Source organism: Epinephelus lanceolatus, chromosome 6 (assembly GCF_041903045.1).
Source record: "Epinephelus lanceolatus isolate andai-2023 chromosome 6, ASM4190304v1, whole genome shotgun sequence".
Lineage (NCBI taxonomy): Eukaryota > Metazoa > Chordata > Actinopteri > Perciformes > Serranidae > Epinephelus > Epinephelus lanceolatus.
The window spans coordinates 7,634,035-7,659,613 of record NC_135739.1 but is presented as its reverse complement, the minus strand read 5'-3'; the positions used below and the strand labels follow the sequence as shown (position 1 = coordinate 7,659,613).

At 39.7% G+C, this 25,579-nt stretch overlaps 1 protein-coding gene across 2 annotated transcripts in view; it reads left to right on the top strand.

Moving 5' to 3' along the window:
• The window catches only part of gabrg3 (gamma-aminobutyric acid type A receptor subunit gamma3), a 126,111-nt gene extending 101,634 nt beyond the window's left edge, over nucleotides 1-24,477 (top strand). For both annotated transcript variants that reach the window (XM_033621203.2, XM_033621202.2), the window contains exons 7-9: nucleotides 3,161-3,313; nucleotides 9,615-9,814; nucleotides 13,492-24,477. In XM_033621203.2, coding sequence (XP_033477094.1) covers nucleotides 3,161-3,313; nucleotides 9,615-9,814; nucleotides 13,492-13,770 — 632 coding nt within the window. In that variant the 3' untranslated portion in view covers nucleotides 13,771-24,477. The remainder of the gene's footprint in view (nucleotides 1-3,160; nucleotides 3,314-9,614; nucleotides 9,815-13,491) is intronic.
• The last annotated feature ends 1,102 nt before the right edge of the window (nucleotides 24,478-25,579 follow it).

Genomic DNA, 25,579 nt, shown 5'->3' with positions numbered 1-25,579 from the left:
GTCAGCACTTATATTTTTAGAAATGTTATACATCATTTGCATATAGAAATTCTCATGAAGCCTAAACTTTTACAGCAAGCCCCTCGCTACTAAACAATATGCAGAACTGCACTTCATCCCTCGCACCTCCAGTTAGAACTCAGTGGCAGTATGCAAACACATAAACATATTTATAATGCACTGTAATGCAGTAGTAAGCAGATACAATGACATTTTAAAGTGATTGTTAAAGTTAATTTGTCAACAATTATAACTTCTCTGAATATCATAAATGGTGTATAAACAGGTTTATACACTTTTACACTGTGTTACTGTTTTACTAGCTTTTTATACAGATCATGCACAGGTGGGTTTAAACCTGGAGGTATGTTTAGTGTTTAGGTTTCATTCTTAGCATCAAATGAATGAACTACAACCTAAAAATTCCTTTATATTTACTTAGAACTACAGTGTAGTGTAATGCAGTTTGTCAGTTTTGGCCATCTTGGATTTTTGGAGCCAGAAATTACCTTACTTGGGGAGAGGGTGGAGCTGTGGAGAAGCAAGGGATGGATTTAAATAATTAACTGAGACAACAGACAGCTTGTCACCCATAGTGGCCATGCCCACAATTATGCTAAACTTTACGCCTTAATAAAATGTAAGTGGGTGAATTATATAAAAACTCACCCCCCGCACAGTTGACATGAACGGGTGAAATTAGCTACAGAAACAAAAAACGTTCTTGGTACCAGACTGTGAACATTTTATTTTGGCTGTTGAGTTGGGCAAATTGAAAATGACTCGCTCTTGGAGTCAGCCTCAAGTGGCCATTTGAGGAACTGCAGTTGTTTTTAGCACTTCCACTTTGGCTCAATTTTTCAGCTCTGGAGGTTGCCGCTTGGTTATAAACCCTTTATTTAGGCTGAATACACTGATTATAATTGCTAAATAAGGGGATTAAAGTGTTACCATGATGTTAGCTAGATGTTATTGTACACGTTTACTACTGCAGTCTTATGTTCTCATATTACATACAGGACCTTCAAAGGTTTAATGTTAATCGTATTTAATTTTTATTTAATCATGCAGTCTCAATGAGATTAAGATGAGGACAAGAACATTTACAAGAAAACAATCAGCAAAACAATACAAGACAACTACAGTATTTGTACACAATAAACAAGGAATTAAAAACTGTAACAAGAATCACAAAAAACATCAGCTTATAAAGCTTTAAAATCTCCAAGGGGAAGGTAAGACTCTAGTTTGCATAACATCCTACAAAAATGCACACACGATGGTTTGTAAGTTATCGTACAAACTAGCGCCTCACGAATAACATTACATTCTTAAGGTAAAGTTATGGAGGTTAGATTTAGGCAAGTTAAGTTACTGTGGTTAGGTTTAGGGGGTAAAAATGGTGACGACGTACCTTAAAATGACACTCAAAATCCGGCTCTGAACACTGGTCTCCTGGAGAAAGTCTTATGTTTGGTGACGTATCCACCACCCCTCCTTATGCGACAGCTTCCTGCTTTATTCTTTACTCTTGTCAGCGCTTGGGTCACGTGATCACAGCCTTCCAAATTACATGGGTCACGCATAAATTACTGGCACATCATTACATGGGATATGTATTAATTTAGCTAGGAAAACATATGAATAGTAGTTTGCAGTTCTTTCAATTTTAAAGCTTCACAGTGCCTGAAAAATGCCAATGTTAGTGTGTACATGAGGGAATGCATCATGTCCCCTCCAAATTACTGTTTGTATATCAGTTACTCACCCCTTGTTATGTTGAATTTGGGATGAAAACTTTGAGACGTATCCAAAAATGAAAACATTCTTCTACTGTATGCTCTCTTTAAATAGCAAACTAACTGATCGAGGCTAGGGCTGTGCGATATGACTATATATATTGTGTGATGAGAGAAAAATGTCTATTGTTTCATATTTTGCTCTATCGTTTATATCGTTGTGACGCAAATTACAGTTGTTACGGCAGTATTTTTCATCATTTGGAGTACAGCCTCAGTGTTGAGTGGGTGTGTGGGTGTGTTTGTGCTCTGGAACATAACAACTGTGAAACAATCAGAAAATAACATTTTATTGATCTGATTCACCAGCTTTCTCGCAACTTTTTGTTCATTGGATTAAAATGTGCTATATCAGGATAGGTATCGCTATCGGGATATGAAATGACCTATATCGGGATATGAGATTTTGGTCATATCACCCAGCCCTAATCGAGGCAGTGGTTGACCAGCAACTCCTGTGTTCAGCGAGGTAAAATTACTGTCTTTGTCAATGGAGTCTGGCTTGAAGAGAGCATAGATGAGTTTCACTCTAAGTTTAGTTTTAAATAGTAAGGTTTCAGTGAAAATGCATGTGTTTGTGAAGAACTGGATAAATAAGACTTCGAGTTCTCGAGCGCGAGTTGTGTGAGAATTTGTAAACAGATGTTTTAGTATAGTTTAGCTGTTGTTAATCTTGGACCCCAGTGACTTCAATTCACCAAGAATTGTCTCTGTTTTTGGATTCCTTGTTCACTGTGGAGGCATGTGAGAAAAACAAACTTTTCTTTATGTATTCAATGTTACATGGAGAGAGTTACTAATACAGAAGCGGACGTTTGGAGGTTGAAGTGCTCCTTTAAATAGTTTCTAGATTTAAATAAGAAAACAGATGTTAAGGTAGCCTGGAAGCTTCACCATTAGAGCTTCATAAATTAATCACATGAGCTCGCCTCCTCGTCTTGACTTGAGGAAGTCCATCCAACTGTGTAATACAGACAACAATGATGAGAATGAATTGTGTCATATGTAATAAAGCGTAATGCTCTGTGATACACAGGGTTTAACAGCTGGAGTGTTGATGAGGCAGCATGACAGCACAGGATATCTCCATAGTCGAGCACAGACGTGAAGGTTGACTGCACAATAGTTTCACAGTTGGAAGATGACAAACATCCTTTGAGTTTATACAAGGAGCCATGTTTGATTTTTAATTTCTGTGTCAAATGTTGAATATGAATCTTGAATGAAAGATGATCAGCTGTAATCTGAATTTATTTGGGTTATCTAACTCCTGATCAGTGCAGTTTCTGTACCAGTGCCCACAGTGACTGGAGGTGTATGTGTGTTTGTAAAGCTTCTCATCAGGTTGTTTTCACACACAGGTGACTATGTATTGATGACCGTGTACTTCGACCTGAGTAGAAGAATGGGCTACTTCACCATCCAGACCTACATCCCCTGCATCCTCACCGTGGTCCTCTCCTGGGTGTCCTTCTGGATCAAAAAAGACGCCACGCCAGCCAGAACGGCTTTAGGTACTGTGGTCTCACTGCAGTTCAGTAAGTCTGTCCGTACCAAGAGACACTGTGGGTTTATGTCTGGAACATTGTTTTAAAGTTGAGCCATTAAAGTTGAAGTAGAAGTAGTGATGCAGACATCATCTCAAGGTCCTCCTTTTAAGGTTTCTGTTTGCACATTTTAATCATGTTTTGCTTTGAATGTGCTCCGTCTTTACTTTATATCTATGCTGCATGGATATTTGTTTGTCACTTAACTTGAGTCACTCCATCTGCTTTTTCTGTTTTGTTATGCCTTTTTCTCTTTTGTGCATGCTCGCTATTTGTCGTTGTGCAGTGCTGTGGAACACTTTGGTGAAGGTAATTGATTTCATCCATTTTTTTGTGTTTACATTTTATCCATATTTCATATTTTTGAGTGAGGTAGTGTTGGTCTAGGCCTTTTCTTAAGGGATAAAAAAATACAGTAATTTCAAACTTAGACTGACATTACAAAGATATTGGTGTGTAAGTGCCTCTATTGAACAATAAGTGCAAAGTACTGAGCTGTCTTTGCAAATGTTTCTAGATTTTTTTTTCCTGAACAATTTGTATAAATGTGTGATTTTCACTCAGCCCTCAAAGTGGAAACTGACAAGTTTTGTTTTTTTTTTGGTTGCTTTAATGCATTATTATGAAGTAAATGTTGAATGGCTATAAAATAATGACACTATCGGCATTTAGACTTAATCAGCCCACTCACCAGCAGTATATGAGCTGACAGTCTGTCCACACCAACACAGGTATTTGTAAAACCATGACTCTCGGTTTGGCCTTTCATCCACACGTAACCGCAGTTTTGGGCCCCTGTAACTGGAGTTATTTGTAACTGGAGTCCAGGGTGAACTTTTTGGAAAAGTCTGGTGTCAGCAGTCATGTGTGGACTATGGAAGCGAATCGTGACTAATATTTAAATTAAAATGTATTTGCAGAAATGCTTTTTCATTTTAAGAATGTGGCTGCATTATTTGACTCATAAATAAAATTAATCATCAATCATCCTATTTGCATTTTAATTTTCTTCTTCAAGACTGCACATTCTTTTACTTAATTAAAATGAAAAAGAAAAAGTCATTTGAGATTTAATTTTTAAAATATGCCCCAGCAAATAGATACCAAAATTCAATTTGAAATGTAAAATTTGAAAATTAAAATGCATTTACAGATTAACTATTAACTCCGTATCCTCAATGAACAGTCCATGAAAAAAATATTCAAATTTCTGTAAATGCATTTTAATTTTCAAATTTTACATTTCATATTGAATTTTGGTATCTATTTGCTGGGGCATATTTTAAAAATTAAATCTCAAATGACTTTTTCTTTTTCATTTTAATTAAGTAAAAGAATGAGCAGTCTTGAAGAAGAAAATTAAAATGCAAATAGGATGATTGATGATTAATTTTATTTATGAGTCAAATAATGCAGTCACAATCTTAAAATGAAAAAGCATTTCTGCAAATACATTTTAATTTAAACATTAGTCGATCTGATTGTCTTTGCAACAGCTGAACCAGTGTCACCAAAACATTACACCAGCCGCTCCTTCAAGTGTCTGTATCCTCTGCTCAGAGTTAATATGCTTTGTACTGTACATTCAAAACTGATAAAAGAGACAATAGTAGAAAATAAATAAGTGCTATTAATCTGCCATCTTTACTGTAAAGCATCTGCATTAATTACATGGAAATCAAGACAGAGAATGAAGATAATGACTGGATCTTAGATGTGGGCTGATGTACAGTACAGGGGCAAGCCGAGCCAGTGTGGCAGTAAAGATAAAACCCGTTAGGTGCAGAGAAGGATTGGGGTCAATCAGCCAAGGGCAAAACCTTTTAGCTCAGGTTTGAACCTTAATAACTTAGCTTAGCAGCAAGTTATCACACACCTGACATGCCTAATTTTTTAGGAAAGCCATCACATACATTGAACCATTTATGTTTGATGCATCACATACAGAGCCTCACAGTCTCCTCCACATTAAGCTGCCAGTAGAGATAAATGCCTCTCTTTAAACCTGCTGTTCATTGTATCGTTTAGAACAAAAACTCTTGAATCTGTGCCACAGCATCAGCAGAAGGCAGGTAAGTGTAATCACTGTGGCAAGCAGAGGCTAAAGGAAAACTGTGAGGTGTCCGCCTGAAATAGATGGGGCCAGCTTGTTACCATAGAAACCTCGGTGAAACAGTCGCAGATGTTTTTTTTTTATTTTTTCTTATAGGCATCTCTATAATGCTCGTGGAGGAGGAGATGGGAGAGAGGAGAGCATGAAATCATACAGAGATGCTGGAGGAACGGAGGTTTCTCTCACGTCTGTCAATCTGAGTGACATCTGCTGTTAGTCAAAATGAAGTGTTAGCTTCTAACTTAGCTGCTAAATGACACTGAACAAGATAGTGTCACTCTTAATATGAAGAAAGTAACTTAAAGAGGGGCAGCTGCTTGGTGCTTTTGCATGCAGTAAATCCAGGAAATCTTAAATCTGCATCAATCAATATTTTTTATTATCAATGGAGCAAATGTAATGTGAAAGAAGTCTGCATTCTGTGGTCTGCTTTTTTTAAAACATAGCCTCAGTCTTGTTTCAAATTTCCTTCTTAGTGTTTTTATTCACATAAATCATTAATTATTTTAGTTTTATTCAATAAAAAATGCTAACATTTTTGTCCTTTTCTAGTCATCAGATTATATTGAACATTTCAGTCAATTTAGTGTAACCAAAACCAACATTTTTGTCCCCTCATTTCTTTCTCCGAAGCCCTGTTGTTATTAATTTAAGTGAGTTCCTTCGAGTCCTCCTGACTGCTCATTTTCGTCTGCGTAGCCTGTGCAGTCGTGATACGGTGCGTGTAGCACAAGAAATGTAACTGCTGCACTGAAAAAAAAACAGTCTATAATATTTTGTGTCTTCTTTTTTGTCAACAAAAATAAAGAGAGATTTTAGTAAAGTCTGAATATTTTAAACTGCATTAAACTCTCGTCTCCTTTCGTCATCAATATTGCATGTTGATATAGTCACAGTTAGAGTTTAATGACTTCGGTGGAAAATAAGGTCATTGACGAACATATTGTGTCATAGGTTTTGTTACATAAATTTAAATAAAAACAACAACTCTAAAAACTCACTGTACATGACAAGGTAAGCCTCAAACAGCAACAGATGAAGTCAGCCATTATACCTGGTGAACATATTGAAGCATTTGGTAGCTACAGAGCCAGATATTCTTCTCAAGGATCGGTGGAGACCAAAAACAGAGCAAAAAGAGACTATCCATCCATCCATTTTCATACAGGATCACAGGGCCAGCAGGCCAAGCAAGGCACCCCAGACATTCCTCTCCCTTGGTGTGAGTTGCAGAGTGTTGGAGATATCAGTGATAGAGATGTCTGCCTTCTCTACAGTATAATGGAACTAGATGTTGCTCAGCTTGTGGTGCTTAAAGCGCCAAAAAAAATATACTTGAAAAATTCAACAGCAATGTCTCTTCCCAGAAATTATGACCTGGTTACTCAAGATAATCCACAGACCTTGTTGTGAGCTGTTTCATGTAGGAACTATTTTCTTTCTACCAGACTACACCTGCCAACTGTATCACCCCGCACAAGCATGAGCCTCTTGTCCATGAGTAGATGGATACATAAATTTGTTTGTGGGTGAAATGTCCATTTGACATGTCCTTGAGGATAGAGAAAAGTTTTCGAATTTAACTGTTCTTAAAGCTCTCGCTGATAGATATTAAGGATCCCCATTAGCTGGTACCGCAGTAACCAACTAGTCTTCCTGGGGTCCACAAAAAAAAAAAAAAAATCAATCATATCATCAACAAAAGACCACATTCATTTTACATTTAAATACAATTATAATATACCCAATGATAAAACTTAATTAAAACATACAACATTTAATAATTTTCATAAATCTAACAATTCATTTTCTCTGAAAACACTGAACACAGCCAAGTCAACATTTACAATCTTAAATGAGATTTAAGTTTCTTTTTAAAGGTATAATATGTAGTTTTTCCACATAAAAATGTCTAAAAACGACTAAACCAATATTATATATTTTGTTTAGTTGTGTACTTTGATTATCAGAAATGTTTCCAACAATTTTTCAAGCCCAGATAAATATGAAATATTAATAACAGTTACAGACCGTGTCATTAGGTCGCATGTCAATGGCAACGTAACTCCAGTTACAATAGACATTAAATGAAAGAGAAGAAGAAGAAGAAGCAGACCGGATGAGACGTCAGAGAATGAACGTTACTGTTGCTAGGCTAAGCTAACTCGTCATGGGTCAGTATTATGCATTGACGGTTGCTGCACCTTCTGACACCGAAGCTGTCCCGGTAAACAAGCCGGTAAAACGGAAACGCACCAGGTGATCCCAGAAGAATTTGGGATAAGAAGAGAGCTAAATCAAGGATAAATATTGGTGTGGCCTTTCCGAGATGGAGAGAGCTTCGTGAAAATCTAGGACTACAATTCGACGCCGACCTTGCGTGTGTTCTACTAGACAGGTAAGCCAACATCTGGCTGATGTTATCGAAATATTAATCATTTTCAACAGTGTATTGCAATCATCTCTGCTGCTGAAGCTCGCTCTGCCAAAAAAATTGCCACGGTGGGTTTCGGTTTCACGGAGTGAGGAACGTCAGATCTGTATCTATTATATGATTACAACTCCCATGATCCCATGCTACTTTGTGATGTCATCCAACTCCGTCTTCTGTTATTGTTTTGGTTTGAGACCCCTAGTGGCAGAAAATTACATATTGCACGTTTAAATACCTGTTTACTTTCTGTACGACAGAGATGATGAGGCAGATTATTCCAGAGAGTTATTGCTCTATAAATAAAAGATTGTGATAAAGCATTTGTTCTTGGGCGAGGTAGTACAAGCTGACCATTGCTGGGCCCTCTATTACTATGATCGTGCACAGTATTTCGAAAAACAGTTTGTTCAAATATAAAATCAGGTGTTCTACTGATCAAGACTGACTTAAACAATACAGCTGTGTTTACTGCTAACCGGTTTTCTACGGTCAGCCATAAGAGGGAATCATGCATGTGGTTAATGCTTGATCTGGATGAGCAACCCAACACCAACCATGCAGCCTTATTTTGGACAATCTGCAGCTTTCTGAGCTCACCTTTAGTGGCAGATGCCCAGACCACAGAACAATAGTCAAGGTGACATAATACTAAACTTTGCACTATCTGACACAAGAGGGAGCGAGCAACAAAAAAAGCATATTTCCTGGATATGCCAACAGCTCTTCCCATCTTTAAGATGATTTGATTAATATGATGACTAAAGGAAAGCCTGGAGTCCAACACTACACCAAGAAGTTTGACAATCTCCCCTTATTATATAACTTTGAATCCAGCTTTGGGCTACAAGATAATTCATGTTTTGAACCTAATAAAATGCTTTTTGTTTTGGGAATATTAAGAACTAACTTATTACAAAGAACCCAATCGTGCACTACTTGCAGTTCCATATTAAGGACATCATTAAGTTCCTTGCATGAAGGGGCAGCATAATACAAGGTTGAATCATCAGCATAAAAAAAAACATTTTTGCACTTTTAGTAGCCCAAGCAAGATCATTAATAAATACAGTGAACAGCAGTGGTCCAAGGCAACTGCCCTGAGGCACACCACGCACTAGATCCCTGCTGTTCGATATGCCACCATTCAAATACACTTTAACTGTGTCTTGTTTTGGACAGTTGACAAATTTCCCTTCACTGTGATGGGATCCTACACATTTTTATTGGCCTCATCTCAAAATATTAGACACGTTTGAGCTCAACAAATGCACAACATGACAAAATGTGTGTATGAAAGAGTTGTCCAAAAAACTTTTATCAGCATAAAACCTCCCAGCAACAGTAAAGTAGGTCTCTGCTCCTGAGCTTCAAACTCACTGGAGTCAACAGAGGTTTCATGCAGTCTGCTCTCTCTTCTCCAAGACAATATAAAACCAAAGTGTTCACCTCATTCCTGAGTTTAAAGGGATCACAAAGTATCTGGAGGCACACACTGCAAGAATCTGTCAAAGCTTCAGCAAAGGTGATTTTATATTGTACGGTCTTTGTCCACAGTTTTTGTCATAATCCTGCATTCGCTCGTGTTTCTGTAGTAAAATGAGGAAATAAATACAGTTCAGCATCACAATCCAAGTGAACTAATCCAGTACAAACCTTGTGGATCTTCATTATTACCTGTGAGCAGTGCCTAAGGTGAGTTTGTCTTGTCTTTTGTCCTTCAGGTATAACCACCGTGCTGACTATGACTACCCTCAGCAGTGTGGCCAGGACGTCACTACCCAGAGTGTCGTATGTCACTGCCATGGACCTTTTTGTCACTGTCTGCTTCCTGTTTGTCTTTGCTGCTCTGATGGAGTATGCAACGTTAAATTACTATTCATACAGCGCTCGAAGACCCAGCTGCATGGAACCTAAAAGATCGGTGAGTTGACCTTGAGTCAGCTTTTGTATATTTATAAATATACTAAATATTCCTGCAGTAATATTCCTTAATATTGAAGTGATGTAAATGATAAGATGTAGATTGAGGTGATGCCCTTATGTACAGGATTACTGTCACTTGTTATAAAAGTAGCTTTTCTCTGACGGCACTTTGGTTTGTTATCGCAAGATGGAAGTGAGAAAAAATTCCAGCGTTGAGATGATGCCCTTTATAAGCTCTTCTGATAAGACTGTTACTATTTTAAGGGACACTGCATCAGTCTGAACAAGCTTCAACAACTGAAGGGAAGCAGTGCAGACTGTCACCTCATGCTCTGTGCAGAAAACCAAAGCTCTAATCTCTAATGCTAGACAGAGACACTGAGGCTTGAAGCGGGATTTCAGTGATCTTTTTCCTCCACAAGAGCTTATTTTCTATTGTTTTAAAAATGAAAATATGCCTCTGTATCCATCAAAATACTTAATATGCATCACAAGTGTTTCAGGGTTGGTGTCCCATTTGCATTACGTTGACCCAGTGCAGGATTTATCTGTTGATGACGCATCAAGAAAGCTTTGGAAGAAAGTTAGCAAGTGTTTGTCAAGGATTTATGAAGCTGCAGCACATAAAGGTTACATTATAAATATGTTTTCGTGCATCTTATGTGTAAATACTGCACAGATTTTAAAGGTATACTGAGCAGGATTTTCCTCAAAAACAATGTATAGACTTTTACAAACTAGAAGTGTGTGATGGTGTATTTATCTACTCTCCCACTGTATTTTCGTACTTTCTTCTTCTTATGCTGTGTTTGCGATGGGGGTCAGGACTTTATGAAAACATAGTGACCAGATGCCAGACTGTCGGCAGCATCCATCCAAGAGGAAGCAACAAACATCACAGACACAGCGCAAAACAAAAAAGCAAATTTAGTGGGGCGAAAAACCCAAGTGGACAAAGCTGGGGTTGGCTTTCACTTTCTGTTTACAATCAGCAGCTGACAGTTCCTGCAGAGTTTATCTTAAATGCTTTATGTAAAATGGCAGATTAAATAAGTCATCTTAAATAAGACAACTGGAGTTATTTGTATTACAAGCAAAGAACATTCGTCAAGCAAAATCCGTCATCCGGTGGAGTTTCGCCGGCTCTCCCTGGCTGTCACTCGAACTAAAGGCTGTACTACATTTCCGCATTGCCTGTCATCCATGTCGCCACCACGGACACAAAGAGTATAGAAGCGCATCAAGCGAAAGACGCGCTCCTCTCTCTCTCAAACTCGGGCCGAAATCCTATCGAACAGTAAAACATTTTAGTGCCCTGTTTAGCTGTAATAGCAAGAGTTTGTGAACAGGAGGTGGGCGCCGTACTTTCTACTACACAGTAAAAATGGTGGCTATAAAAACACAGGTCAAACAGTAAAACTAACTACAGAGGTCAAATATTAACCAATATTCTGTTACTGTGTCGCCCATGTCCTGCCTCATATGTTTCCAGAAACATGTTTTAAGTTGCTTTTTAACTGTAATATGAGATGGTCTATTACCAGCCGGCTGCCACTGTGTCAAACTGACAAGTTTGTATTACATCACACAACAGTGGGAGCATTTATTAGTCTGATGTGGTGCATTCTGGTAGGTGTAAGTTTTCACCTCTCTTGCACAGACGCCGATGACGTCAGCTCGCTAGCTGACTCTGTTGTCTGTGGACATTCCCATAGGAAAGTTGTAATAGAACTTGCGCTGGCTCCCAGCAGCAGTGATGTGATCGGATCCAAATCCGTGTACTTCTGTACTTCTTCGACCAACGGCTGATTAGCTTTGCCTTACATCCGCCTACACTGATTGCTGTTCCCCGAATTGTTGTCTGTAGTACAACAGAAAAGGAAGTGTTCAGTGCATTGCAAGAAGAGATTAAAATGGATATGATTTCATTTGATTCAGCCATATTGCAGAGCTGCAACGTCCACAAGATTGGAGAAACTAAGGATTTACAGCGTGCCGTACCTATGGCAACGCCGTCACATGGTCTGGATATCCCCGCCCATTTCTGTTACAAAACAAAAGACGAATGTCCCCAGACTCCCATTCCGAAGTAAGGGAGGCTGGTCACACGAGACTAAAGCAAATGCATCAGTCCTTTTCCTTTGTTTTCTCTGGTCATGGAGCACCAACTTCAAAAGCAGCTCTAAAGCAGAAGTTGCCAGTTGTGGATCGTAGTCCAAAAATGAGTCATGGGTCCACTCTGAGTGGATCGCAAGTGATTCATGAACGTGTCAAGTTTGTAAAAAAAAAAAAAAAACATTATTTTTTAGTACAGTGAACTTCCAGCTCAGAGCTTTTATTTTAAAGGGCTGTTTCAAGCAAACCATCTTGATGACATGTCCAAACACAAGTGTGATGGTGAATGTATTGTAAACTGTGGGACCTCAAACAAATGACCAAGGAGAAATCTGGACCCCGTGGCTGCACCAGCTGGGAACCACTGCTCTAAAGTAGCTCTTTCCAGTCTGAGGAAGTATCTGTGATGATGTCGTCTTGACTTGGACTTGTAGAATTTGCATTTTATTAACAACAACCAAAAACAGCTTCTTTTGTGCTACAAACTGGTGCAATACAGTATTGGTACTATTGTTGGTAAGGAGAGAAAAACATAACATACAGAGCCTGGGGGAGGGGGTAATATTCTGAGAAGAAACTCCGACATTAAAGTCACAAATTTACAAGAAAAAATCTCAAAAAATAATGTCTCTTTTTTTTTCCCTCAAAGAATCATATCTCTTTACTTTGCAAGGCTGGATCAACTTTGTCACACTCAGCAGCAACCTTGAATTGTGAACAATCTGTGAGGTCGAGGCTGCTGTTTCTATTGTGGTAGTATAATATTATATAAAAAGAAGCTGATGAAACATTCTGGAATAACTTTTAAACTTAAAAATACTGTGCAACAGTGCTGAACAAAGGTGAACTCAAGTCTACTGTGTGCCAGGAGATGAATGCTTCACAGACGTTTCAGCAGAAGTTAATGGAAGATATTGAACATTAGTCAGGACATCTCAGCATCTGTTATATTGATTTTGACCATTCTTTTTTAATCTCCTATTTTTATGGAAGTACAACACTGTATCACTGGTGTTTCCCTTTATTTTATTTTATTTTATTTTATTTTTTGGTTTGAGATAAAAATCAATTATTTGATGAAGCTAAAAATCCTCGAAACAAAACAGAAAAAAACAGATATGACTTTCATGACACGATACGATACAATACGAAACGATACGATACGATACACTTTTTTGTCCTTGTAGGGAAACTCGTCTTGGACTCAGGAGCTGCAAAAGTATTCCTGCCTTACAATAATAGTCCAGAAGAAATGAAAAGCGTACACCATAAAAAAAAGATAAAGACACATACTACACATAACAGCATTGCACATCGGGCCATTCATGTATCGCACATAACACCAGCACACAACAGAGCACCATGACTCAGTGACGAGCTCTGCTCACTGAAAACATACATGATTGTTACTTGGAAAACAAACCAAGTTCCCCTTAACATCCCTGTAACAGCTGGTCTGTACCAGGAGAACAAAATCTACTAATGTGATGAGTGATCATAGCGTAAACTCAGGATTCAGTTTGACTTCCTGTTTGTCTGTATGTCTCCTCTTCTTCTCAGAACTATTCTGTCCTGGATGTGAGACCTCCGCACACCGTCATCGCTTTAAACAACTCCATATACTGGCAGGACTTTGAGGACGCTTGTGTTTACGAGTGTCTGGACGGAAAAGACTGCCAGAGCTTCTTCTGCTGCTTCGAGGAGTGTAAAGATGGTGCATGGAGAAAAGGACGCGTCCACATAGACGTACTTGAACTGGACGCATACTCACGGGTCTTTTTTCCCACCTCCTTCTTGCTGTTCAACATCGTCTACTGGGTAGGCTATCTCTACCTTTAGCACACTGCTCTGTGACAATAGACGGGCAGCGCAGGAGAAATTCAAGATAATAAAAAGGTAACACCAAATAAACTCTTTCCTGTGCTACCTGGAGATAAAAAGACAGTGTGCGTCTGCAGGCCTGTGCCGAGCAGAGATTTCTGCCTCTGTGACTTCAGGTACGATAATACGACACATTACTGATTCCCTTCAATATGCTGTACACAGAGGGAGGACGGGATGGACTGTGTGCTAATGACAATGTGAAGACAAAGAAGGAAATGTGCTTTGCACTGCTGTCCCAAACTTCTCAATCAGGAGGATGACTTGTGTTGTAGGGAATGTATCGGCACGTTATTATCCAGCCATCAGTCAAATCCAGTTGATGAAAATCCAAGGACATTCAAACCATTCATAGTGCCTTCCTCTGGAGGGGTAGATACTATCTGCTACAATAATCAGGGAATAATGATTTATAAAAAAAAAAAGAAGAAGAAGAGTCTGGCTTTGACTGATTACGGCTGTTCTCATTCAGAGCTTTGAGTTTTTATAAAACAGCCATTTGTTGTAACAACCACATGAAAAATCATTAGGTTTTTATCTCTTCATACTGACTCTCAGCCATTAGGCATGACCCATTCCTCCTGCTTGCAATACCATTAGTAGCCCCACACGGTATAATAAATAAATTGGTTCCCAGGGAAGAGAGCGATTTGAATAAATCTTACAGCAGAAAGAATAATGATATTTGCTTTATTGGCATATTTTTTTTCACCTTAGAGGATGTAAAGTCAAGGATTTGAATGGTTATATTATTTATGTTTGTGTGAGTACAGGCACAAATCTTCCATTGTTACCCACAGGCTAACTGCTGTGGAAAAAAAGGCACAGCAGCACCAACACTTTCAATGACGTATTTAAAGAAAATGTCTTTCCTTTAAGGAAATAGTTTTGGGACATTTTAGGAAATACATTTACTGGCTGTCTTGCCAAGAGTTAGATGAAAAAATTGATACCACTCTCATTTCTGTATGCTAAATATGTAGCTACAAGTCAGCAGCTGGTTAGCTTAGGTTAGCATAAAGACTGGAAACAGCCTGACTCTGTCCAGAGGTAACAAAATGTAGCCTACCTACAGATACAATGTGTTAATTACTGAGATGTGTTTTGTACCTTTTCCACAGAACCAGGCTAGCTGTTAGCCCCTGTTTCCAGTCTTTATGCTAATATAAGCTAACTGACTGGCAGCTGTAGGGCAACTGTAGTCTCGCTTTCTTTCAACCAATCACAATCGTTCTGGGCGGTGCCACAGCAACGGTGCGCTTGCAAAAATATTGCCGGGGGGAAACAGGTTTTGGTGTAACACGCCCACAAAAATATCGCCTACAGGACGCGAACCACGGCAGAAAAATGGCTACATCCCCGCAAGATCAAACACTGCAAGAGTTAGTAAAGGACGTGTTGAAAATGGTTGAAAACTGCTACACAACCGGAGGTGGTAGGGTGGGACTTCAGCGGGTGGCTCGTTCCACCCAATGAGAGGCTGATCTATGCAGCGAACTTCCGCCCACTCAGACTAGGGCAACTGTGGCTCAGGAGGTAAAGCTGTCGGTGGTGCTCTTGCAGTCTAAGATACTAAATCCCCAAAGATGGAAGACATGTCTCCACTTGCCTCCACTGTACAAAAATGAAGCCAAAATATCCTGGATGTGCTCTGTGCCATCTTGCGCTAGTGACATCATTTGGAGCCAGTCTCTCCGATCTCCACAGCCCAAATGCCCTTCCAACCCACCTGCAAGTGGCCAATGATCGCGAGCACATAGCTGTCAATCATGCCGTTAAACCCCCTTTTAATAATATCAAATAACTAATTTACACCAAACTTGTCTGAAAAAACACTTGAACAAACATCAGTGTGATCAGAACTCCCTGAAATGGCAGAAACCCTCTTTGGGAAAAATTTTCTTGCGGTGTGCTTTGAGTTCTTACTTTAGCTCAGGTCCCATCGGCTAACATGTAGGGAGCGGGCTTTATGATCTGGGGCCGTATTTATCAAGTGTCTTAGAGTGCCATTTTAGTCTTAAGTGCTGAGAATTTGTGAAATTTAGTCCTACTCTCAAACTTAAGAATAAAAGCTATTTATCAACCTTCTCAAGTCTAAGAATCACTCCTACTCCCCCAGACCTCCAGAGGTGTCCTAAGTGGTTAGGAGTTGCCAGTAGAGGATGGCACTGAGGCGAGAGACTTGCGTGAACGTTCCGGGAGCGGAACGATGTCCTGGCTTTGTTTGATGACGAGCAGCTGATCAAACGGTATCGTTTGGACAAAGCGGGTATTATTATTGTCACAGATTTAATAAGGGACGTCATCTCATCAGTAACATCACGCAGCAGAGCTTTCACGGCAGAATTAAAGGTCATCACAATGCTTCGATATCTTGCCACTGGAAAAATGCAATAGTGTAACACTGATTATTTGGGGCCATCACAACCGTCAATTAGCAGAATTGTTATGGAAACAATAATGGCCCTTAATGCTCCTCACCTCGTCATGCATTTCATTGACTTCCCAACTACACCCCGGTAATTCAACAGAAGCAAACTGCATTTATGCAAATAGCTGGCTTCCCTGGAGTGGTTGGTGCAATCGATGGCACACATATTAGGATCATCGCTCCAAGCGTGGACGAGAGCATTTATGTAAACAGGAAGAGGTACCACAGTATCAATACGCAAGTAGTGTTTGATGCAGACTACAACATCTTGGATGTGGTACCCAAGTGGCCTGGGTCCACCCATGACACAAGGATCCTAAATGAAAGTGGCCTGAAGCAGCTGTTCGAGAGGCACATTGTGCCACCTGGGTGTCACCTAATTGGGAATAAGGGATATCCCTTACGCCGCTGGCTTCTTACCCCTTATCAGATGTCACAGACACAAGGCCAAATGAACTATAACAGGTTAGCCCAACGAAATGCCTAATTGTTTTAAATTTAAAATGTTTAATTAAGTTTATAGAATATGGTTTAATAGGAGGGTTTATTCTCGTCACAGGGCACACAAAAGCACAAGAAGTGTGGTGGAGAGAGGAATTGGCCAGTGGAAGCGCAGATTCCATGTTCTGCATTCAGAAATATGGCACACTCCAGACAGAGTGTGCTGTATCATTATGGCATGTGCAATACTGCACAACATTTGTAAGGCTCGCAATGTCCCACTCCCACCAGCAGACGATGATGATGACGATGAGGGAGGAGATGGAGATGCGAGCGTCCCTAGCAACATCCATCCATCTGATAGTATCTCTTCTTCTCTCCAGTTTGGTTTTCTTTTTGATTCCATGTTGGTTTCAGCTTGGTGGACTGTGGCTGCAGTATATAGAGCCACTCAATTAACCGCACACAAGTTAGTTGCCTAATTAATGAATTGGAAAGATAAGGAAACATTTATTTTTGATTCATTGCCAATGTATTATTATATGTTTTGTATTATTTGTAGATTATTGTCAAAATATACATTCTCATTGTCCATTTAACTATTCACTGAGATATTTCTAAGATATTTATATATTAGTAGATAAGGGATTCCCTTCAGTGATTGGTCATTTCTATGGACTTGGAAGTGACGTCACCTAAAGTTCTGTTTATGGCACATAGTACTGTCGTGATTCAGCTCTGAGACCGACACTTAAGATTCAGTCCTACACTTCACTAAAAGTATGAGTAGGACGCTTGATAACTAACTTTTAAGTGCAGCTTTCAGCGAAGAATTTTTTTAGTCATAAGTCGACTCTTAGCAGTGCTCTTAGGAGTCATTCTAAGAAGCTTGATAAATACGGGCCCTGTACTGCAGCCAGCCTCAGGGGGCAGTACATATGTTTTGTTTTCACGTTTGGGGAGCTGCCATGTCATCTATCTTTATATACAGTCTACAGTATGAATGGTAAAGAGCTTTGAGGTGTCGCTAAAGCTGAAAACACACCAGCGCAGCCACAGCATGGCGCGTCATGTGAAGGGCATCAAGTACCCCCCCATTGTCATTTTGCTTCATATTTAGCGTACAGACACAAGAGTGGTATCCATCTTCTCATCTACCTGTCAGCAAAAAAGTTAGTAAGCATATTTACCAAAATGTCAAACTATTACTTGAATAGAATTGCGAGGAATGAGTGGTTTATTGGTTAATATGAGCCATATATGGGCCTGTATTTCTAGCATTATGCTATGGAGGTTTTAGAGTTTGTAAAAACAACTGATCTTGGGTTAAATATAATGACGACAGTAAACTTAAAGCAGTTTCTCATGCCTACCAACTGCATTGTCACAGGTTGGGGTCCTCTAAGATGGAGCACCCAGGGAACAAAGTTTAATTCTAGTGTTATTTTTCTGGATGTTACACATATTCTCTGCATATATTGGTGTTGCACAGCAGTCTCGTCTTGCCAGAGCTCTTAACACACACGAGATGAAGTGAACAGGCAAATAATTGTGTTGCTTCTTTCAGCTGTTAAACAAACAGCAACCCTTAGTTCTTTTCCTAACACAGTTGGTTAACTGGATGCCCAAATGAAATGTAATGGGTGTCATTTGTACATTACTGCAGGCACAAATATGATAATCCCACTCATCAGGATCATCTCTGTTTGGCCCGTGACTCTCATTTGCATGCAATAGACAATTAAACATTACCCTGAATAAGTTGTAAAACATTCTGGGATAGAATTATAGTTTAATATGGACTGTTTTATAATTTGATTTCCCTGTGTTTAGATTTGGCATTAGCAACCGTTGAATTGCCTTAGTGTAGCCCGCCCACAGCTGAGATGAACACCAGAAATACATATTTACCTCTGATAATAACCTCAGCATGGGGATGACCTCACTTCAGCGAAGGCTACGTCTTTGCCTTGGGCAGTATACTTATGTGGATCTTTTTGTATCCCTTTTTTCGAGCTGTTTTCTTTTTATTGTAATTGCTATATATGTGCCAAATATTTCACATATGTGCCCAGTCATTTATGTTTTCAGGCAAGTTTGAACAACCCTATAATAGCTCAACCCAATCACCAGAAAAGCAGTTGGCATTGTATGTTTTTGCAAACCATAAATATGTTACATTTGTGTGATACAGAGGAAATGTCGAAACTTTACATTCCAACAATGATGTGGTTAATGTGTGGTTAGTTTTAGGCACAATAACCACTTTGTTATGGTTTGAAAAAGATCACGTTGGAGCTCAAAAATGACCTACACTAGCTCGCCAGGAAATGCAGCAATGTCTTTGTAAAAAACAAACTTTTTGTGACACTATCCCCCAGTGGAAAACAGCAACAGGTTGCTAGAAAAACAGCCATGTTTTGGGGCTAAAAAAACGCAGGAAACAAAGCAACAGTTTGCTAAGAAACATCCACATTTGGGGAATAAAACCCTGCACGAAAAATAGTGAAGGGTTGCTTAGGGCTGCAACTAACGATTATTTTCATTGTCGACTAATCTGTCGATTATTTCTTCGATTAGTCGACTAATCATTTTATCGCTAAATGTGTTAAAATGTTGAAAAATGTCGGTCTGTCTCTGCCAAACCCCAAAATTATGTCATCTTATGCCTTGTTTCGTACTCATTTTGGGAGTATTTTGGGAGACTTTATAGTACTTTTCGATGAAAAATGACTCAAACCGATTAGTCAACTACTAAAATAGTCACCGATTATTTTAATAGTCGATTAGTCATTGATTAGTTGACTAATTGTTGCAGCCCTAGGGTTGCTAAAAAACACCCACAGTTGGGGGCTAAAAAATTGCAGGTAAATAGTGACGGGTCACTAAAAAAACACAAACTTTTGGGGGCTAAAAACTGCAAGAAACACGCCAACAGGTCACTAAAAACACCTATGTAAGGAGAATAAAACCCCTGCAGGAAAAATAATGACAGATCGCTAAAAGACACCAAAGTTTGGGGGCTAGAAAACTGCAACAAACACAACAACAGTTCGCAAAGAAACACCCACATTTGGGGAATAAAACCCTGCAGGGAAACATAGCAAGGGTTGCTAAAAAACACCCAAGTGTGCAGGCTAAAAAACTGCAGGAAACACACCAACAGGTCCCTTAAAACACCCACATATGGGGAATAAAACCCCTGCAGGAGCAACAGCAATGGATCACTAAAAGAGACGCCTGGGGGCTAAGAAACTGCAGAAAACTCAACAACAGGACACCAAGAAACACGCACATTTGCGGAATGAAATGCTGCAGGTAATATAGTGATGTGTCGCTAAAAAACACCAACCTTTGCTGGCTAAAAAAACACAATAAATACAGCAACAATTTGCTAAAAAAACATCCACATTTGGGGGCTAAAAAACTGCAGGAAACACAGCGACAGGTTGTCAGAAGTACACCAACATTACTGCAGGAAACACAGCTAAACCACAACAGGTTTTGTTGTACGTTGTTATTGAACAGTAGTCTGCAGCTTGGCAGCTGTCTCTCCTAGGTGTCACGCAGTCACAAAATCAGCTCATACACGTCACTTTAGAAATGTTGAAATACATATGAAATGTGCAAATGTCACATATTTGTGGTTTTCAGAGATGTACAATGCCAACATCTTCTTCTGGTAGCTGGGGTGAATAGTTACACTAGTATCTTTCGATACTGCACATGCAGTAAAGTGTGGTGACAAAAACCTTAATGAGTAAAAGAAATATAATAGGATATTTAAAGTTGGCTTTTGACTCGGGCCATTTTTAGTGATTGAGAGGGTTGATGCTGCGTTCACATTGTGGCAGTATGTAGTAGATGTGAAACTGAGCAGTCATTATTTCCAACAGGAGAATAACAATAACCCCGCCAGTACTGCTGTAAAGTGCCGCCTACTGTGCCTGCAGACAAACAAGATGCTGAATGAAAATGGATGCAGCCACATATGTTAGTGCACCTGTTCATGGCGTCTCCTCAACAAACACAAAGTACTGACAGGAGTTCTTCTGTCTTTTTGGTCCTTATCTTCTGTGATGGAGTCACTATTTTCAAGATATCATGTTTCGTAATAACTAACCAACCTTAACCTGCCACAAGTGGCTTTTTGTCGGCCACAATGTGAATGCAAAACGATTGTTTTATCACATTTGTGATTAGTGTTAATTGATTCATTCCTCTGTGGAGCCCAGATGTTACAGTGTTCTGACCCCCTTCTGCAGACAGATGAAGGGCGATGCAATAAGGTGTCCTGAGTGGTGCTATACTTAACAATAACTCTGGCATTACCGTGTTAGGATAAAACGTGATTTAATGAATATACACTTTTGTGTGGCATTTTGCCTTCCCTAGACAACTGACAGAGAGTGAAGGGGGACGTGACAGATGCCAGACTGGTTCACCTTCACCAGCTGAGCTACCAGGATGCACCCGTTTGTAAGTTTGTATTCTGCCAATACAAACTTACAACAGGGCCCTGACTTTTTAAATCAATTGTCAATTGAGCTCATTCTTGTCTCGCTCTGTATCATCAGGCAATAGTGTCTAAAACACACAGCAGCAACAGATGAGAAAGTTCTTGTATCGTTGAACTCAGTTGTGGTTTTCTTGAGTAAATGTATGAGGTCAAGAGTTATTGTGAACATGGTTTGTTCTTTGAAAGTTCATTATCACATTTCTGTAAATTTTATTGACACTTTGGCAGCGAAAAGAATACTTCACCCCGCAAATGATCATTTGTAAATCAATTACTCAGCCCAGGTTATGTTGAATGTGTGAAGGAAACTTTTTTTCCGCTCATGCCTCGCACAAAGAATCCAAAAAAAAAACAGAGAAAATTCTTGATGAATTGAAGTCATAGGAGTCTGTATTTAACAACAGCAGAAATATATCCTCCTGAGAATGGAACCTTTGGCTGGTATACATCTTTAATTTCTCCTAGCTATTTGGGATCTGTAGGATCCTATAAAACTAAACATTGTCAACGGTAATTAAAAAATGAAGCAACGAGGGTTAGGGGTTGAAATCTTTCCCTAGGAATTGGGACACCACTCACTACGTCACTGCGTAGGTCACATTCACGCATACGTAACTATTTTAAACAGGAAGCTGCGAGCCATCTACATTTCCAACCAGCATCTACAATGGAGTCTCATTCATCCTACCAATCGCGTTTGCCACATTCATCATGCTTCGTTTCGATGAAAGACAGATGACAGGGGACTTCTGCTAGCTAGCTAGATAACCAGCTAACAAGCTAACATTACGAGGCAGCATAGTTATACTAGATGGCGTGTTATCATAATGTGAAAAGTCTGACAATTTTGCAGAACAGGACAGGTGACAGACGCCAGATAGTGCGAGCTAGCTAGCTAGCTAACACGCAATCTAACGATGGTAACATTAGCTATATATGAACTTTTTTCCCCGTGTCTTGCTCAGTGGTAGCCATGGCGACGTCTACCCCTCGCTGGCAAGTCAGCATCTGAAATCCCTTGCTCCGAAGGGCTAGTTTCATACCCACTACCCCTCGTTATGCCCCCTACCCCTACACACAAAAAGGAATTGGGACACCACTACTCCTCGTGGGAATGCGCAAATGTAGGGGTAGGACCAAGGGGGGGTATTGGGACGGGCCGTAAGTTAACACAAAATGAGATGTCCTCATACAAGGACACAGGGTCTCAGGAGGATATCAAAACATCCATTTTCAAATTCTCACACAACTTGTGCAGTATAATCCAAGTCTCGTTTATTCATTCGTACGCTCAGTACTTTCCAAACAGACAGCAAGTTAAACTTATCTATGCTCTCTTCAAAGCCAGACTCCATTGACAAAAACAGTCATTTTACCTTGCTGAACACATAAGTCTCTGGTCTGCCACTGCCTCGATCAGTTAGTTAGTCTGAATTATTGTGTGACTTTGGTGTTTTGAAGGCTTAGTTTGGATTCACCATAGACACATAATAGAAGCAGTACTAAAGCAGCAGCTCTTCTGTTCAGCAAGATAAAATTACTATTTTTGTCAGTGGCTTTGAAGAGAGCATACATTGGTTTCACTCACAGTTCAGTTCTTGGTTGGAAATGCTGTCTGTTTGTGAAGTACTGAGCATACGAGTAGATAGATGAGACTGGGATTATACTGCACCAGATGTGTGAGAAATAGTGAACGCATGTTTTGATATAGTTTTGCTGTTGTTAAACGTGGACCCCTATAACTTACATTTATTTTGAGTTTTTAGATTCTTAGTTCATCTTGGAGGCATGCAAGAAAAAATAAGTTTTCGTCCCAAATTCAGCGTATCATGGGGCGAGTAACTGAAATGGTCGTTTTGGGTGTGAAGTATTTTTTTAAGGGATTTACATAGGACAATAATAATATGGTTGTTTTGGTAATGTGGTCTAACAAGCTTAATTAAAAAGTGTAGACTGGAGTTGGTGCACAAGTGTCCCTTTTGTCTTAAGAGGTTCACACAGAACATTCTTGAATCCCCATGATACTTTATTTAAAAGATGACAGATTTGGCCAAAACATATTCAATGTGCCTTTAGACTGACGCAACAGATTCTCCATCCACTGCCTGTCGCCGCTCCCTCCGTGCCATTTCAACTTTAAAAAGCTTAATTTCTACCCTCCCTGTCATATTTGCTGTTGATTTGACACCTTGTTTTTTCCAACTGGACAGTCCACATTTTTCGGCATTATCTTTCCAGACACTGGGAAAGCAAAGGGGGTAAATACGGAGAGGGATTTAGTCTGGGATTTGATCCCATGCCAGTATGTGCATGTGTGTGGCTCCAGACTGAACCAGTGAACCAGCTCTGGGCACCGTGTCATCTGTGCCAAGGATCAGCAGGACTGCAGGACAGACAGTCAGACATGAAACTTATCTGTCTGTCACTTATGTACTATGTAAATCCCTCGCAAGGAAAGTTGTGTATTTTTGTGATTTGGAAGTTGTGTCATGTAAGTATTAGTGCCGTTTTGGTGAAGTACAATAAACTCAATGCAAACACTGCATTGACCCTAAGCCACATTCAGTAAGTATTATAAGCCAAAGACTTTTCTTTTTCAGTTTATTATCTGATACTTTAAATCATGTCAGAGGAAATTGTTCAGTTCAGGCTTCAGATTCTTTGTATTCGGTGCAGTAATGTGAAGTGTCAGTTGATTGGAAACTATGAGCGTAACAGAAATAATTAGCCTAGAAGTGATCTAAGATGGTTTATGTCATTTGCCAATTCATCTACTGTTATATTATTTGTGGCAGAAATCTCACTAACAGCTCCTCTATGTGCTGAAGAGGGTTTTCGACGGGTGTCTCTGCTGCTGTACACAAAGTGCAGCTTTCATTCTGTAGCCCAACCTTTGCTATCTGCAGTGTATTTCAACAGTGGTGAATCATATTTTTGTTGACATGTATTATCTCCTATGTAACTTACTGTATACACAATACTCAACTGTACACTTCTTCTGCTTTGTGTTTTCATATTTGTGGCCTCAGTGTGACATAGATATCTCATTACTCAATGGTACAGTCAAGTGCAAGTGTTGAGATTGTACTCCTCAACAGCGTGGTGTCCTGTGAGTGGGGTTGTTTTGATGATATTTCTCCTTTGGCTCCAGCATCTACAGTCCATTTCTGATGCTCATGCTATTTTCATACCTATGGTTCATTTTATATCTCAGATGTGCATTACGACCAAGGACCAGAAATTATGGAATAAAGTTTTTTTTCATAAATGTACATCATGGCAGCTATTTGGCACTTCAGATGTCTTTTGTGTTAATGTGTTTCAATTTAAGATATTTTTGAGACTGAATGGTTTCATTATAAAATGTGCCCTCTGATAGACTCCAGCTTACTTCAGCTGATGTGTTAATTAATTCTGGATAAAGTGAGAAACACAACCCAATCACCAAAAAAAATGTTCACATTGAAAATTTCTGCAAACTCCGCATACATTACATCTGTACAATATTTTGAACAGAATACATGGACACTTTGGTTTCACAAACAGTAAATAGAGTGATGTCTCGGTAAAAAAAAACCCCTGCTTTTTATGGCACTCTCCCCGGTGGAAAAACAGTAACAGGTGGCTTAAAAAACATTATATTATCCACAATATTTTGTATCAGTATGCTTTATTTTTCTCTTCAACGCTGTGGTGAAGTTGTGGTTAGCTTTAGGCACAAAAACAACTTGGTTATGGTTAGGGAAAGATCACGTTTTCACTTAAAATGGCCACATTTGTTGGCACAAAAGCAGCTGGAAAAGCAGGGATGAGTTGGTGAAATACACCCAAGTTCGGTGGCCCAAATGCTGCTGGGAAAGGTTGCAATGCACCACTATTGACACTACAGTTAGGTGCCACAGACATTGCTGGGACATGTCTCAATAAGATGCTAAAAACACCCAGGTTCAGTGCCACAAATGCAGCCGGAAAACTCTGTGATGTGCCGCTAGGAAACTCAGGTTCAGCAATGGAAAGACCACTAACGCCAGAATTCCACTGTACCACCGTTGCGGAACGGCTGCGCTGGTTATTCACTACGTGCACTGCCGTCCATCAACACCCACCGGCTGCGTTTGCTGTGCGGAGTGGTGCAGCTCCGCCGGACAGCGGCAGGCACAAGGACCCACGAGATCTCACGAATTCACACATAATCACACGATATAACATGATGTAGTTTCTATAAACAGAACCACAAAACCAGAGGAGTAGCAGGAAGACATCTCTGTGCACCTCCATGATTAACATCTCCTCGTCCATGGTGTTAACGGGTGAAATGACGTCTGAAAACCTCTGACCTGTTGACTTCAGGCCTGCCTCCGCTCATTATGACGTTT